Genomic DNA, 16,565 nt, shown 5'->3' with positions numbered 1-16,565 from the left:
AGGGCTATACCCAGTTCCTGTGTGTGTTGTGTGCATGGAGCTGCTATGATAAATTACCTGTGTTTTAAGAAGCCAGGGGGGGTCAGCTCTGCCATATCAACCATGACCACTTTATGCTTTAAAGCCCTAATGAAGATTGAGGAAATTGGTCGTGTGGAAATCATATTGTGATTAGGAGTATTTACTATGCAAAGGTTGTTTCGTAATGCCCATTTTCTGATAGCAAGCCTACAGAAGGAATTCATTTGGAAAAAAAATAAAATGCTTGATGGTATATTTTAAAAGTACTGCATATGCTGACGGTGTCCTCTATAGGATTAAAAATAATCTTATAGTTGTTTGAAAATGTATAGACCTGCATCCTGTCACCTGTGTTGCACTATGGACTTCAACTTTAATACCTCATCACTTGAGCAAAAACGGTTGCTTCCTCTCCATGGCATGGGCGATGTGGAGTGACACCTGTATCCACACAATGATAGGGATGCACCGATACCGATACTGGATCCGATATCGGGCCGATATTGACTCAATTAGCTGGATCGGATATCGGTGACAATGGGGCCGATCCATTTAATTCAATTTTATGTCTATATACAATACACATTATATACTGGAATCTGAATTCCTGTTTAAGTTTTGACCAATTTGTTTCTGTATTAAAAAGGTTTACACTTGAGTTGTAATTCCTGTTAATTTTGAAGATTTGTTTTGACCAAGTTTAGCATTTTAATAGTAGATATCAATTAAATAAATTAATATCTATGTACTTAGCGGTTTTACAAAGTTAGGAAAGCAATAATTAAGTCAAGCCTGATGTCGTTTTACACATAAAAGAATGATCCCAGTCACTTCCACACAGGGAGGCGTACAGATTATTAATTAAACACTGGTATTGGATTGGTACTCGGTATCGGCTGATTCCCAAAGCCCAGAAAAGCCCCAAAAGTCGGATGGTGCATCCCTACACGATGATCATAACAAGGCGATCTGTATGCCCTGCACCATCCTCATCCTGAATTGGAAAAAAAAAAAATTACACGCCCATTTGTGCTTTCATTCTGGCGCTTTTTAAACGAGCCCCCCTTGATGCTGATTGTAATTGTGCATGGGATATAATTGAGCAGGTCAAACTGTATGTGCCTCTGTTTTGGAATACAGCTGATGACTTGAAAGGCTTTCATATTTTCCCCACATGTGTTAAACAGTCACCCCCTGGCATCATATTCTGTTCACTTCCCACGCCTGCTTAACAATAACAGGAATTGTGTTGCAAACTATTGCAATAATTGCCTGTTTTCTTTTTTCTTTTTTTTTATACCTCTGGGCCAGTAGGAGAAGGTAATCCTTGTACTCATAGACGAGAATAAAAATGTGTATACCCTGCCTTAGGGAAGCAAAAGGTAATGGGGCTAATGTACACAAGACAACAGGAGCAGACGCTGATGCAGAGTGGTGCTGTGTGCAGTTCAGCACCACGGACAGCGCTGGTCGCTGTCCGTGGTGCTGAAAACCAGCTGAAGTCATGGCTCAGAATCCAGTGTTTCCCAAACATTTTATGATTATACAGTGGAGAGAGTTAAACCGATAATCATAATAGTCATTTGTATACAGCCTCTCCTAGTTTCTGTCTGGATTAAGTTCACTTTTACCTTGAAAATGAGCTTTTCACCCAGCTTTTCACCCAGCTTTTCACCCAATGAGCTTTTCACCCAATGAGCTTTTCACCCAGCTTTTCACCCAGCTTTTCACCCAGCTTTTCACCCAATGAGCTTTTCACCCAGCTTTTCATGAGCTCTGCACCTGACTTCATAATCTGTGTTTTGACACAATTTTTATTGAACTGAATATATTCTGAATATTTATATATTCTTTACTTATCCTATAGTGGGAATTATCTTTTCTTCCCCCTTCCACACAGTGAGCTATTTGTGTGCAAAGACAGTTGGACAGGTATACAGGCTATACACTGGGAATCAAAGCCCAGCAGCTGCCTGTGGGAACTATCTCACCATCGCTTAAAGGATATACATTTATAATGAGTCACTAAAAATATACCCCTAAGAAGTGTTTAGTGTTTAGTGTTAGTACTGCACATGCTGACAGTATCCTCTGTAGGATTAAAAAAAATCATATAGTTGTTTGAAGAAGTAGACTTGCATCCTGTCACCTGTGTTGCACGATGGACTTCACACAGTGAGTTATTTGTGTGCAAAGACAGTTGGACAGGTATACGGCTATACACTGGGAATCAAAGCCCAGCAGCTGCCTGTGGAACTATCTCATCATCGCTTATAGGATATACATTTATAATGAGCCACTAAAAATATAGCCCTAAGAAGTGTTCACTGTAAACAATTGCTGTTAATTTACAGCAGGATTTCAACAGTATTAACCTGTTATTGCTAAAAACAGTGCTTTACTGTTAATACAAAAGAAAACCTGTTAAATTACGCTCATAGGCCGTTTTTTAACTGAACTACAATGTATTCTTAAAAAGCATCACTTTACTGCTGATCAACTGTCTAAAGTATCATCAGTAACAGTTTCATGCAGTGTGTTTTTAATTCTGGGACCTGATCTGCACATGTGAGGCTTGTACATTGTACATGATTGTAAAATCAGTGAATTAGCTTTATTGTTCTTCACTCACATGTTGTTATGATTTGCATTCTGTGCTTGTAGCCAACTATAGACAGACATTTTTGGGAAAAGTGTCAACAAGTCTAATATAGCCTTTTTCCTAACAAGTGCCTTTAATTGTATTTAGTGTGCCTATTCCTATGTCTGTAACCTGCTAAATCTATTCATCTAGGCAAAAAATAATGTTTATTAAAATGTATGTAAAAAATAAATAGTGCATTAAAACAAATCAGTAAGATAATATAAAAGAAAGGTGGAAAAACAGCTATATAATATATCTTTAAACAGTAAATTAACTGTAAAATACTGTGACATTAATAAAAAAAAAACAGTTCAAACTGTATTTTTCATTAACAGTACAAAGCTGTAAATTTCAGCGACAGTATAATAATGTTTATTTTACAGTAACATAAAGGCAACCCTGCTGCCAGTTCTTTACTGTTATTTTACTGGGAAATTCTTAACAGTGTTGTTTTTCTGTGTGACGTGCAACATAACAGAGCTATACATGTGTATATATACACAGCCCTATATATTTTAACTAGCCTGCTCCATGCATGTCTGAATCCTCCTATAACATTAAAAGCCCAGTAAATCACCCCTCGGCTGTCAAAGCCGCTGATGAGTCTGCCCTGCATAAAGCCTATGCAGCCTTTCCACCAGGCTGTTGTATCTACCCTCCTCCTCCTCCTCTTCCTCCTCTTCCTCCTCCCCTCCCCTCGTTTCCTCTCCTCCTCCTCCTCCTCATTCAGTGCTCCCTCTTGCGCGCAGCAGCAGCTTCAGCGCTTCTCTGACGCACCATCAGAGATGAGCATCCCAGTCAAGACAGACTCTCTCGACATCTCCTCCTCGGACCTCTGCGGTCAAGCTTTCAACACCAGCTCTGTTTGTTTCTAGTCGTCTGTTTTCCCCCCCGTATCGCTTCGTTTGCCTTGTAATTTGGCGTTTTGGCAGCAGGGATGCCCACAGTTTGCCATCAGCTCTTGGCAGCTTGGAATTTACTTCGGAGGTGATTTTTGTATCCTGCAACAATTGTCAACGAGAGTGATTGATTCCTATCTATACTGATTTTTGGGAGGCATATCCTGCAGAACATTCTTGTGCTTCTTCTAAGATAAGTGGTTCAGATTAAATGTGATTTATTTTTACAGGAGCTCGTTTGGATGACAGAGAGGCAGCATAGCTCTCCTCTCTGCAACGCACATCTCTGCGCCCTTGGAATATTCTTACAGATGCACTGTTATAGAGAGTACATTTTTTCTCTCAGTTTGCAGTCATAATCCATACGACGAGTTTGCACACTGCAGAGGCTGCTGCAGCTTTTCCTATCTGCTCTGTTTTGAAAAAAAAAAAAAGATTTCCTTGACGGGCGGTTCGTCTGAGCATCCCGGACGAGCCCGAATTTGCGATGCCCAAACAGTGAGGGTGCGCCACGGTGGGATCCTCATTTGGTCACCCTCTTTGCACCACGGTATAGCAGCATGGCTCCAGCCCGGAGGGACTGCAGCAGCAGCAGCGGCGGCTGGGAGATGATGTTCCTCCCGACGGGATGCCTGCTCCTCTCTCTTCTCCTGCTATTCCACCCTGCACTGGCCAAGGTGTGCAACGACCGCACCAAACACGGACAGGACAACAGCTGGTTCACCAGGGACGGGGAGAACTTGCCCATCATGGTCCTCATGCCCATGAACGAGTCGGCCCTGATGAGCAGCATCAGCCAGGGGATCGAACCCGCGGTCCAGCTGGCCATCCAGCACATCAAGGAGTCCAGGAAGTACTCGTTCTCACTCATCACCAAAATCTATGACACCGAGGTAAAACACATAAATCCCTTTCCACTATAAGCTGCTGCTGCTGGTTGGCTCATGTTTAAAAACAGTTGTGTGTGTGTGTGCGCGCGCGTGCGTACGTGTATGTGCACGTGTGTGCGCATTGCCCTGCAGCGCTCCACACATTGTGCGTCCAAGAGGAAACACTGGCTATGTTATGTTTGGTATATGTGCAGCCTCTTTTGCGCAAAAGCTCTTTATTTTTTTCATTAAATGACACCACGGTGCCTGTACGTGTGCCATCCTCTCTTCTGTCGTTCATATTGCGTTTTTATATGTAATATGCATCATAAGGCACTGCATCTCATCATCATGTTCTCCTTATATTGGACGTTTTTAATGGTTATACCGCATCTCCGGATGAAACAGAATGACAAGGCTGTCTGATGTTACTGATAATGTCATTCATTCATCACCGTCGTCCAATTGGATTGAGTTAAAACGCCGCATTCTGTCTTTTTTTTTTTTATTATCTTCACTTTATAAGATGCGTTTATGACTTGAGATGGCTTTGCGCTATAAATATTTTTTTTTAGTCACGAATCAGTGCATCTTTTTAACGATTAAAGGGGCTGCTTCTCATCGTGCCTGAAGATGGCGGTAATTGGATGTACGATTTTTCTTCAGACTCCTTGTGAGAGGAGCTGCATCTCACAGCTCTAAAATTAACATCAGTTTACATACAATAGCATCAATAATATACCACTCTAGTTGAAGTCCTTGAAGTATATTTGACACTGTAGGTGTGTTCTCCCATAGTTTGTTTACACTTGAATTATTTGAATCACTAAACAGTACTTATAGTATAGTGGCCTTCTTCAGTGCTTTTGAGGACACAATGCAATTGATGAGTTTTAAAGCTGCAGCATCATACAGTTGCCATGCCAACATGTAAGGATGTTGAAAGCTTGACAGATCTGTTCAACGATTCAACATTATATGACAAATCTATTGCATCACATGACATTGACTTGCTTGCTTAAAGCTACAGTAGGCAGAATGTTTTTGGCATCGTTGGGCAAAAAAATCCATAATAATCTTTCATCTTATTGTAAATTAAGTGTTCTGAGAGAAAACTAGACCTCTGCACCTCCTCATGGCTCTGTTTTCAGGCTTTTAAAAAAAATCTAGGACGTGACGGGGAGACTTTGGCCAATCACAGGTAATTTCAGAGAGAGAGAGAGAGCGTTCCTATTGGCTGTGCTCTGGTTGGTGGGCGGTGCTTGGTATTTCCTCAACTGATCTCAACATGGCTGCCGGGTCACAAACTTTCTCATTTTACAGCTAGACAGTACACTACAAGATGATTCTAAAAACATTTGAGGAGAGAAATAGGCATTACAGTAACAGAATATTGATTCATATTTGATCAGCGCTGCCTAGTTTGACCGTTTGATCGGAGTTCGTGAGTGATTGACAGCTCCTCAGAGACGGCAGGCTCCAGCTCGGCTCTGATTGGTTGTTTTTCTCCGCTCTGTGAGATCTTGCAGATGCCATTAGGAGCATCGGAGGACACAGAGGAACATGATTTTTTTCAGATTACCTGTCTCATGCACTACTGTCAGGATATAGTGACCGTTTTACAAAAATATTTTTTTTAACTATATTCGCTCCAATTCTACCCACTGTTGCTTTAAATAGGTAAAACACTTTTGTTTTGTAAATGTATTTAAGAATTTATGACATAATCTCCAGTTGATCCAAATTTGTCTTATTAAAACATCTCATCGTAGACAGCAGTAATTCTTTTGCTTTTCCTCTCTAGCACTTTCTATGTGCACAGGTGTGTCTGCGTGAAAGAGCACACAAATCTCTGTTGACAGAGGTAAGCCCTCGCAGGCGGCATGCGCTCCGACCACGGGATTAATATGCTCTTATGAGAGTTATGATTTTTCTCCTTCTATTCCCCGGGAGGGAAAGATGAGCTGGAAGCATGAGGTCAGTGGGCCAGCCCTGACATCCGCTCGCTGGGAATGTCTGATAGCGATGCCAGCCTTCTAATACTGACGATCAATGGGAACTCATGAGAACAGTGTTATTTGATGACTTTGTGGTCTGTTACGCTGTGGCACTGCCAATCCCGTGGTATTTGACATTTGTTTTGTATACAGGCCAGCTGAAAATCCAAGCTCTGATCATGTTTTTGGAAATGTCAAATTAAAAATAATCTATGCCTGCACTAAAACCTCAAGCGCTTTCCCCCTCAGTTACAAATACATGCGGAAATATATAGTCACCACGCTTCCTGTTTCATTATTCTATTAGTGGCAGACCTCATAGACATGTATTTGTTACTCTACTAGATGAATTGTGTTAAAGAAGAACGTTGCCCAGTGGTAGCCTGTTAGCTCTGGCTTTAATAACTCTAAGAAAAAAAAAGTCCCTGCCAACAACTCAGAGTATATTTACAAGCTACTGGAAATCATCTGGCACAGCCTGGCATGGTTAAAGTCAACAAGGGACCGCGGAGAGCACAGTGAAGTGCAAATGGCAATATATTACCGCAACAGAATATTGTTATATATTTACAGAGAATAATAAAGAGTCAGAGACTTTAGCGGGAGAAACATGATTTCAATAACATCTTAAGACGTGAGAAACTATTATTGTTTGTTCATATCAAGTGGAGCGGTCTGAAGTGTTCTGAGCGTCTCAACACTCATGAGCATTTACAGGTGGATTAGACCTTTGCCCAGCCAGGACTGAGTTATTGCTGTTGTGTTGACTATATTGCTTTTGGAGCCTCTGGCATGTTTATAGCGGCAATAATGTGAAGTTTGTGATGGCTGTGCTATTAACAATTTATCATACAGTGTTCATTATACATTTATTGGTGTATAATTTTTTACTTGCGCGTGAATAAAAGTCCTGAAAACACACACATTCACATGCCCACAGCTTCCCCATATACCACATGCTTATGTCAGACAACAATGCATGCATGAGTGCATTTGTTGCAGCTAGCAGCAGGCCAAGTGTGTGTCTGCACTGTTTGTACACATGCGTGTGTGTGTATGTGTGGGCACTGGGATTTAGCCTGGCAGATGTAAGTAATCAGTCCCTGAGCAGAGGCTCTTTATCCCTTTATCCCCCGCCGGTGGAGCCATGGGTAGACTGAGCAGGCCCAGTCCATCCCCTGGTGGTGTGGAGCTGGGTGGTGGTGGTGCTGATGATGGGGATGTTGAGGCACTGGGGAGGCTGGCCAACACTAAAAGGCCTGAGAGCTGAGGCTGCTAGAATGAAGTATAGTCGGTTGCTGCAGGATTGGAGAAGCATTTAGTAGAAGAAGAAGAGAAGAGAGTCCTGGAGATGAGATCCAATGCGGGCTGGTGTGAAACCAGTTTGATCAGGCCAAAGCTAGACTCCTAAAGTAAACGGCATTGTAGCAGGCTGAGGCAAATGCATATGAGAATACATCTTTACTTTAAACCCAGAGCATTGCAGGTAGAAAAGAAGCAGGATGGATTATCTCAACTGGGAGGGCTTAGTGCCGGAGCAGGAGTTGGTCCTCCACCGCAGCTCTAGATGTGGGAGTGTGGGTTTTAGTGTAACCGAGGACTGATACTGTAACTCTGCAGGCTTAGAGGATCAAAGCTTTGGAGAGCACAGGAAGGACTGGAAGAGGATGGAAGGGAGACTTTGGGCAATGAGAAGCCTTCTAGGCTAAGCTACGCTAGTTCACCCGGCCGGCTTAGGATGTGTGACAGGCCCTCGAGAGGAGCCACTCAGGAAAAGATCACTTTTTATAGCAGAATAGTTAAAGGGACTATTTGTAAGATTCAGAAATGCTGCTTAACAGCGACACCTGTGGCCTTGAAATCAACGAAAGTCAGCGTCGAGCTCGCGCTTGCTCGCTCTACATAGACATGAACGAGCATCGCTCAAAACAGTGAGGCGACAGACGTCAGCTAAAACCACAATGTCACTCTATATTTCAACTGCTAGGCAGAAATGTTAGCAGACCAGACGAAGGTCTCTCCATGAATCAATGCTGATCCTAGTGTTGGCTTTTCCTGCTCAGCGCAGGCTTCAGCAGCGGGGCTCCTCAACGAGTTACCTTATCGCCTCCCGACCGCAGCCGGCAACCGAAGACACCGGCACCCGGTCGGTAACGAGACGATAACGTAACTCGTTGAGGAGCCCCGTCACTTCACAAGACACGGAAAACCTCTGTTGGTCTGGAGGAGCTGCATCATTTATTTCTGCACAAACGTCCACTCTACATTCACTAGATAATCTCAGAGCTAAACTAACTCTTCTGCAGTGTTGAGTGAGCGCACGTTCACGTCTAGAGGTGGAGCGAGACAGCGAGGACGCGCGCGCTGTCTGAGTGAAGGAGAGCAGGCAGCGGAGACGAGGCTCCGGCCACACGCGAGCGCGCATATGCGAACGCGCATGTGTGACGACCCGCTACATTTATACGCTTAAAAAGTTACAAACAGTCCCTTTTAAGAAGGTACTTCGAATAGTGGAATTCATTGTTCAGCTATGGAAAAACATATCAGACAATAGATACAAACGGTTGCCCACCAAATCAGTGAAATCAATTACGACTATAACTAACAATTATTTTCATTTTTGATTAATCTGTTAATTGTTTTCTCCGTTAATCGATTCGTTGTTTGGTTTATAAAATGTCAGAAAATGGTGAAAAACGTCAATCAGTGTTTTCCAAAGCCCCCTTGTTTTGTCCATAACTCAGATATTCCGTTTACTGTCATAGAGGAGTAAAGAAAGCAGAAAATATTGACATTAAAGAAGCTGGAATCAGAGGATTTTGACTTATTTTCTTTAAAAAATTACTCAAACCAATTATCGAAATGGTTTGTGATTAATTAAATAGTTGACAACTAATCGTTTAGTCAATTAATTGTTGCCGCTCTAAAATCAATATCAATGAGTGCGAATGGATCCATACACACTTTTCATCCATAAAAGTCTGCTTGTCCTGTGTAATGTTAGTGCAGCACAGTAATAGTCAAACTATGTGGTGATTTCTTATGAGGACATGTCTGTTAACGCTGGGACTAAGAACTGTTTTAGGATATTGAGATACAGTTGTGAAACAGGCCTGCCGCATCACAGATTCAGGGGAAATGGGGGAGAAAAGAGGACGAAGGAAGTCTAAATCCTTTCATTAGGCCTCCTGGAGGAATAAGAGACTTATATAATTTCACCAATTAGGGCTGTGACTTTATCAAAATAAATCAAGTTTGAACGAATGAGAACCAACACGTAATCCGTTCAGTGTTACTGCAGGCAGTTGTGTTTTCTAAAGGCAGCGGAAGTAAGATACTTCTCCTGCGTTCAAACGCTTGATTTCAATGTAATTTTCAATGTAAAGTGACAGCTCTACCAACCAAAACATCTGCGGTGATCCAACACCTTTTGTTGTCAGTTGCGGAATGGGAAAGTTTTATCAGTGATGACAAGAGGTGAAAAGTCTCATCTAATGCAACAAGAAAGTTGACATCAACTCTTGGAGTCTTCTTCTCTGTGATCACTTTACAAAGAGCAGTTCGCACCTCTCGGTAGAAATCTTGAACTTTAATTAATGTACTTTTAAGGGGGATGCGCTCCCTTGTTGCTATCATGTTTCCTATATTCTAGCAGTCAGAGACGAGGGAACACATGTATTTTTAAAGGCAAATCAATACGACCGCAAAGACACAGAGTCTGCAGTCGGAGATGCAGATCTTGCCCATGTACAGTGCACCAGATACAGTATGCAGATGGGTATTTATAGCATACGACTGTCCATCCATGCAATACTACGGGCCTACTGAGAATGTGTTAGCAGTGACCTATGTTCAGAGATACTGCACACAGGCAGCTCTGAAGACTAGATGCAACATGTCACATTTGTGCACACGTTGGCAAGCCTGAAACCACTGTACAGTACACTCGTTCACAGGGGGAAGAGCACCCCCCCTGAGCGTATGTAAGGCGTTCTGTCATTTTGTCAGAAGGAGTTACGTTTTCAGTGAAAAGGCTTTACCATAATGGAGGTCACGATGCTGCTAAGCATAGGTCTTAAGTCAAAGCGAGCTGGTTCACATTTGAGGACAATTTGCTTTAGCAGAGTGTCATTTGTTTATAGTTCATGTCATTTATACATTCATTCAGCGAGAGAATCCCAGAGTGCCTTTTACTGATCTTACTGATTCACACACTGTAACTCACCTTTGAGTTTTTGTGTAAAAGCATCTGATTTGGGCCAAATGAAGCAGCGCCTTTGGACATCTTGTATGTCAGGGTCTCATATTGTACGCCACATATTATCTAAATATCTGACATCCATTCAGCGCCGAGGCGGTGACCCAGGAGGGTCAACAAAGATTGCCTGTCACCGCTGCGAGGAGGAGGGCGAACATTCAGGGATAGTAAGGAAAAGCAGCCCGTGACAGCCCGGGTACTCTCTAGGCATAAAGTGCTGAGTGTGGCTGTATCCACTGACCCGACACAGATAGTGGGGATCAATGTGCAGCAGCCCTTCTCATAGAACGAACAGGATCTCAGGGGAGAATCAGAGAGAAAGAGATGCGTAGAGCTATGAGATGGAGATCCCGAAATAGGATTATGTCATCTTCTGCACAGGAAGAGGAAATGGTCAGCCTCTTAATTCTTATTGGATCATAATGTGATGCCATTTGCGTTGTTTCTCTGAGGCGATATAGTTTAATGGCCATGTTTTAAAAAAAAAAAGAAGCAATTACTGCATGTAATGAGGTACGCACTTTAGATCATTAAAGGCTCCCAAGATCTTGTTGTGTCAATGATATCATTTTACACGTTTGTGAAAGTGTTGTTTTTATATAATTATTTTTTTCACTGTGATTCACACAAAATTAGAGATGGATGTGTCGCAGTTTAATAAATTTACTAAATTTGAGCTCTAATTGCTGACCTTTGTCTGAGTCAGGCCGCCAGTGGCCTGCAGGGCTCGAGCAAGATGACCACAAACGTGAACTTTCCAGATAAAAGAGTCTCTAATGTGCCCCGAAGCTGGCTTTATAACAGATACTATGACACACAAGCACACACATTAATATGGCACATGAATGAATCAGCTCATACACATACTGTATGTTTTTATGCACTCACACCGCTGCACACACAGACCTGTTTCCTCCCTTCACAGCCACACACACACACACACACAGATCACATACACTTCCACATATGGTTGTTGCTGCTGTTTTCAAATGGCACCCCCGCAGCACCGCCTGAGGTCAGGACAATGTGGTCAGTTGAGCAGTTCGACGTGAAGTGTTGTTCAGTTCCAATTTAAAAAATCACAGCATCACCAGATTGCTTTATACAACATCGGTACCTTCAGCCATCCTCCCCGTAGTAGTACACCCTACCTCACGAAAAACAATTTCCATCACTCATTTGAAACCTCAACAGCACAGAGGAGAAACGGGATCCAGTGGACACTCACAACACAGCTAGACGACTTAGACTTTGCTGATGACCTGGCTTTGCTGTCTCACAGCCGACAACAGATGCAAGAAAAGACAACAATACTGGCAGACACATCATCACAAATAGGCCTCAACATCCATAAAGGAAAAAGTAAAGTCCTCAAGGTCAACACAACCAGTGAAGACTCAGTGACCTTGGAGGGAACAGCACTGGAAGAAGTAGAAGCCTTTACATACCTCGGTAGTGTCATCAATAAACAGGGTGGAACGGATGCAGATGTCAGAGCCAGAATCGGCAAGGCAAGGGCTTCATTCATACAACTAAAGAACATCTGGAGCTCCAAAGAAATCAGCCGGCAGACAAAGCTCAGACTCTTCAACTCCAACATTAAACCAATACTCCTCTATGGTTCAGAGACGTGGAGGACAACAAAGACCACAACAACAAAAGTACAAACATTCATAAACAACTGCCTGAGGCGCATCTTAAACATCCACTGGCCGGATACCATCAGTAACAATGATCTTTGGCAAAGAACAGGTCAAAAACCTGTTGAAGAAGAGATCAGGAGAAGGAGATGGGGATGGATTGGACATACACTCCGGAAACCCGGTACCAGCATCACCAGGCAGGCCCTTAGATGGAACCCACAAGGCAAAAGAAGGAGAGGCCGGCCCAAGAACACCTGGCGCAGGGACCTTGACACGGACATCACACAGAGCGGGCTGACATGGAAACAACTGGAGAGGAAAGCCCAGGACAAAAGACTCTGGCGGACTGTGGTCAACGGCCTATGCTCCACAAAGGAGCGAAAGGCTTTGAATGAATGAATTTGAAACCTGTGTAACATGACAAAAAACAATCTATGTCTCTCTGTACCATGAATTTTTATTTCCTGTTCTTTTCTTGTGCACTGTGACACTTGCATTCCTCACTATTGTTTGCTTAATTCGATTTGGATTTAAAATAAATCGAATCGCGCCAAACAGGCTCTTTTGCTTTTTGCTTTGACAACCAAATCCTCCGCCATCGTCTTGTCTGTCAACTCTCTCTCATTCTGTGTGTTAAATCTGACTCCTGCTACTCTGTGCTGAGACTCTGTACGGAGCGGACACTTTCACTTTCAGTTTGTAGCGTCCGTCGTCCGACTATGTATTGATAACATGGCACTGATATGTGAAAATGAACTAAATGGGTTTTATTTCTGTAAAAAAATTAAATTGACGATGGGGGTGGTGGTTACGTATTGTAATCAGTGTATGCCAGACCACCGTGTAACACCGGTAACACCGACTAACGCGGCAAGCCTAGTTCAGACTAGTCGTTCCTTGTGCCTATCTCTTGTCCAACAACCCTTTTTAACCTCATCCGACTAGGGCTGCACAATTAATCGAATATTAATCGCGATCGCAATTTTGGCTTCCCACAATTAAATGAACGTGATCGACTGCAATTTAAAATGCGTGCTCCATTCATAGAAAATACTGCTGCATATCGAAACAAGCGTTTCCGAAACTAACAGCCACCATGGGGCGATCCAGATGCTTTGGCTTCACTGTCATACCGCTGTGCACGCACCCTACAGCGGCAGCCTGTGAAAACCTTTCCTGAATGTTGCGGCTGCAGTCCAGAGTAAAAGAACAATATTATCTACGGGCAAAATGAAAATGTACTGAATTCAGGCAAAGACTAACCTTATTTTAAGTCTCTTTTTGATGCAACAATTTGTTAATTAGCAGGAATGTAGTGCAACGTGAACATGAAATGCTGTGTTTATTTAATTTTGCTTCTAGGAGATGCACTGTGAATAAGGACCAGTCTTATTTTGATGCAAAGATTTGTACATTAGCAGGAATGTAGCGCAACATGAAAGTGAAAACAGTGCTCTGTTTATTTAAATGCGAAAGTGCAATAAAGATATTTTGTAACCATTTTGGCTCTAATTGTGCAGCCCTACAATAGACCTGACCTCTTAACCACTCTTTCTTGTTTACCCCTGAGGTTTGTCCTAAAGCTTACAAAGAGAAATAAGTCTGACTACTCCTCTTCTCTGGTACATTACTCCACACAGACCACAGGCCAACATCTTCTTGCTAAAGTGTTAATAACACAATGCTTTATTTGATATAATATTGGTATTCCGAGCACTAAAACTCAAAAGGCGAGTTCAAGTGTGAAAAAAAACAAATTAGCCTCCTCGCTCTCTCCACCTTGCATTTGCCTGGAGTAGATTACAGTATGTTTGACTGAATCTCGTGTTTATGCGAGTATGTTGCTAATTTGATGTGAGGTGATGTGAGGATTTGGCATTATCTCATGTCTGTGCAGTCACCCCGCGAGGCCCGATGTGCTGACCAAGTCAAGGGCTAATCGCATGAGAGAGGCAACGGCTGAATTCAATTTCAAAAGCACCTTAGGCAAGTCCCGTCGGTTGCTTGCAAAGTAGTCAAAATGTGCGTTTGTGCATGAGTGCTGCTGGAGGTCAGGAAAGAATGGGAAATAGTCTGTATATGCGCTGGATGTGTGTGCGGAGTTACTGAATATCTCAGTGGCTGGTGAATGTGATTCTTTGAGAAGGAACCAATCACCCCACACTGATGTTTTCTCTGCATTAGAAAATGTGCCTTAGTGCAGCTGGCTGGAATCTAATTTAGCTCTTTGTTAGCTCATTGAACTAAATAATATATAGTCCAGACAGTGCCCTGTTGCCAGTGGACTGTACTGTGGTCAGCACCATCACGTGGTGTTAAAGAGGACCCATTATGCTTTTGTGCTTTTCCCCTTTCCTTTAGTGTGTTGTATTGTTTTTTGTGCATGTAAAAGGTCTGTAAAGTTACAAAGTCTACGCCAAAGGGAGTTATTCTCCCCCACAGAAACACTGATCCTGAACTGCCTGAAATGTCTTGATTGAAGTTCTGCCTTTTCTTCCGTAACGTGGTGACAGTCGGTATGAGGAAAATAAAGTGTTTTTTGACATTAAAGCATGTTAACATGTTCTATTACAAACCCAAAATACAAGTATGCATCTGATAATAAATAAGCATAATAGGTCCTCTTTAAATGAATGACAAACCAGCAGAAAAGAGAAAACATCAATGCCAGGAAGAGTGCAACTTCCCCTACAAAAAGATAAAAGAAATACTAATAATAGTATGTCACTATAGATAAATACATTCTAGCATTGTGCCTCACCTGAAACAATGAATACAGTATCTAAATCTCCACATATGTTTACCAAATTCATTGCATTTTAATTACAACCAGACGACACACTCGTGTAGTAAAAGCTTTAATGAATTCAGTTTGTGATAATCAATTAGGTTTTTCAAATGAATTTGTTATTGTCACATTTTAATCTTCCTTTCTTTGTGCCGTCCTATTGTGTTTTCCCAGCAGATGCTATGATGAGACATCTGTTGGCATGGCCCCCTCCTCATCTTTTTTTTCTTTCTTTTCTCTAAGACTGTACCGTCATTGAGATGCACAATGACTCAAAAACGCGGCGAACCAGGCATCTGGCTGCCGTTAGCATTAAACAAACAGTTACTCTCTGATTCACATGGCTGTAGTGCGGTGCTGAGGGAGGGACACCCACTGAGCAATCACCCAGGAGATAGAGGCAGGATGGGAGGATGGATGAGGAGGTGGGGGAGGCAGAAGATGGGGACTTTAGGAGATGAGATAGGGGAGGAAGGATAGATGGAATATCAGATAAATTGTAGAAAATAACACTGAAAATGCAACTCTTAAAGTAGCGATAGATGAGGATGAAGGATGAAAATCTCTCATCTTTATTCAGCGCCGCTGAAAATACTGAGAAGATGGCTGCTGCCATGTTGAGCGCAACGCTAAGTCAGTCTGTCTGGCTGCTCCTGCTGGTGCATCTATAAAGCTGCCATTGATCCCTAGCCAAGCCATTTGCACAGACAATTAACGCAGTGAATGTCTATCTGCTGCAAACTACTCAAAAAAAAAAAAAAACACTCTTTCTAATTTCCAATTGTGGCATGAGGATTCATTCCGTATTTTTGTTTTGGTCAGTAAATGCTTTCAGAATGATATTCATGAAGTCTGTTTACTGGACTCGGTTTTCTGCAGACAAGATCCAGGAGAATATGTGTTTGTGTGCTTATGGTTACCAACCCCAAGAGAGGTGCCCTGCTGTTGCACGTCTGGAGAATTTCCATCACTAAAAGGCAACGTGTGAGTGAGAGACACAGGCAGAAAGAGGTTGGATGTGTGAGAGGGATTTACCATTTTTTAATATTGCTCCTCCTCTAATGTTGTTTGACCTTTCACCTTTAAAGAAAGCAGTCCTCCCACACCAGATGACCTTGTTTAAAGGATGACTTGTTTTCTGCTCAGTATCGACTTTGTCAGGCGTTATTATACGTACCTTAATCCTTAAAATTTTACCTTCCCCACTGCCTCCATCAATGTCTGCTCCTTTCACTGCTCATCACTCCTCCACCACCACCTCACAACACATCCACCTCTCTGCCTCCCTGTCCCTCTCCCGCGAGTGGACAGAAATGAAAGGATTATCGTGGAAAGGGTGTGCCGTTGTCATTAGAGATTGGACAAGTACTCTGTGCATGCTCCTGTCTGTCGCTCGCTCTCAAGGGGGCCCAGCACAGAGCAATAAGCAGAGAGAGTCTGTCCTTG

At 42.6% G+C, this 16,565-nt stretch overlaps 1 protein-coding gene across 1 annotated transcript in view; it reads left to right on the top strand.

Moving 5' to 3' along the window:
* The first annotated feature begins 3,407 nt into the window (after positions 1–3,407).
* gabbr2 (gamma-aminobutyric acid (GABA) B receptor, 2) overlaps positions 3,408–16,565 on the top strand; it is a 213,853-nt gene continuing 200,695 nt past the window's right edge. The window contains exon 1 of the mRNA XM_074613382.1: positions 3,408–4,457. Coding sequence (XP_074469483.1) covers positions 4,125–4,457 — 333 coding nt within the window. The 5' untranslated portion in view covers positions 3,408–4,124. The remainder of the gene's footprint in view (positions 4,458–16,565) is intronic.

This window comes from Sebastes fasciatus, chromosome 17, assembly GCF_043250625.1.
Source record: "Sebastes fasciatus isolate fSebFas1 chromosome 17, fSebFas1.pri, whole genome shotgun sequence".
In the NCBI taxonomy this organism is placed as follows: Eukaryota; Metazoa; Chordata; class Actinopteri; order Perciformes; family Sebastidae; genus Sebastes; species Sebastes fasciatus.
The sequence above is the reverse complement of the archived record's forward strand: the minus strand, read 5'-3'. Positions and strand labels throughout refer to the sequence as shown.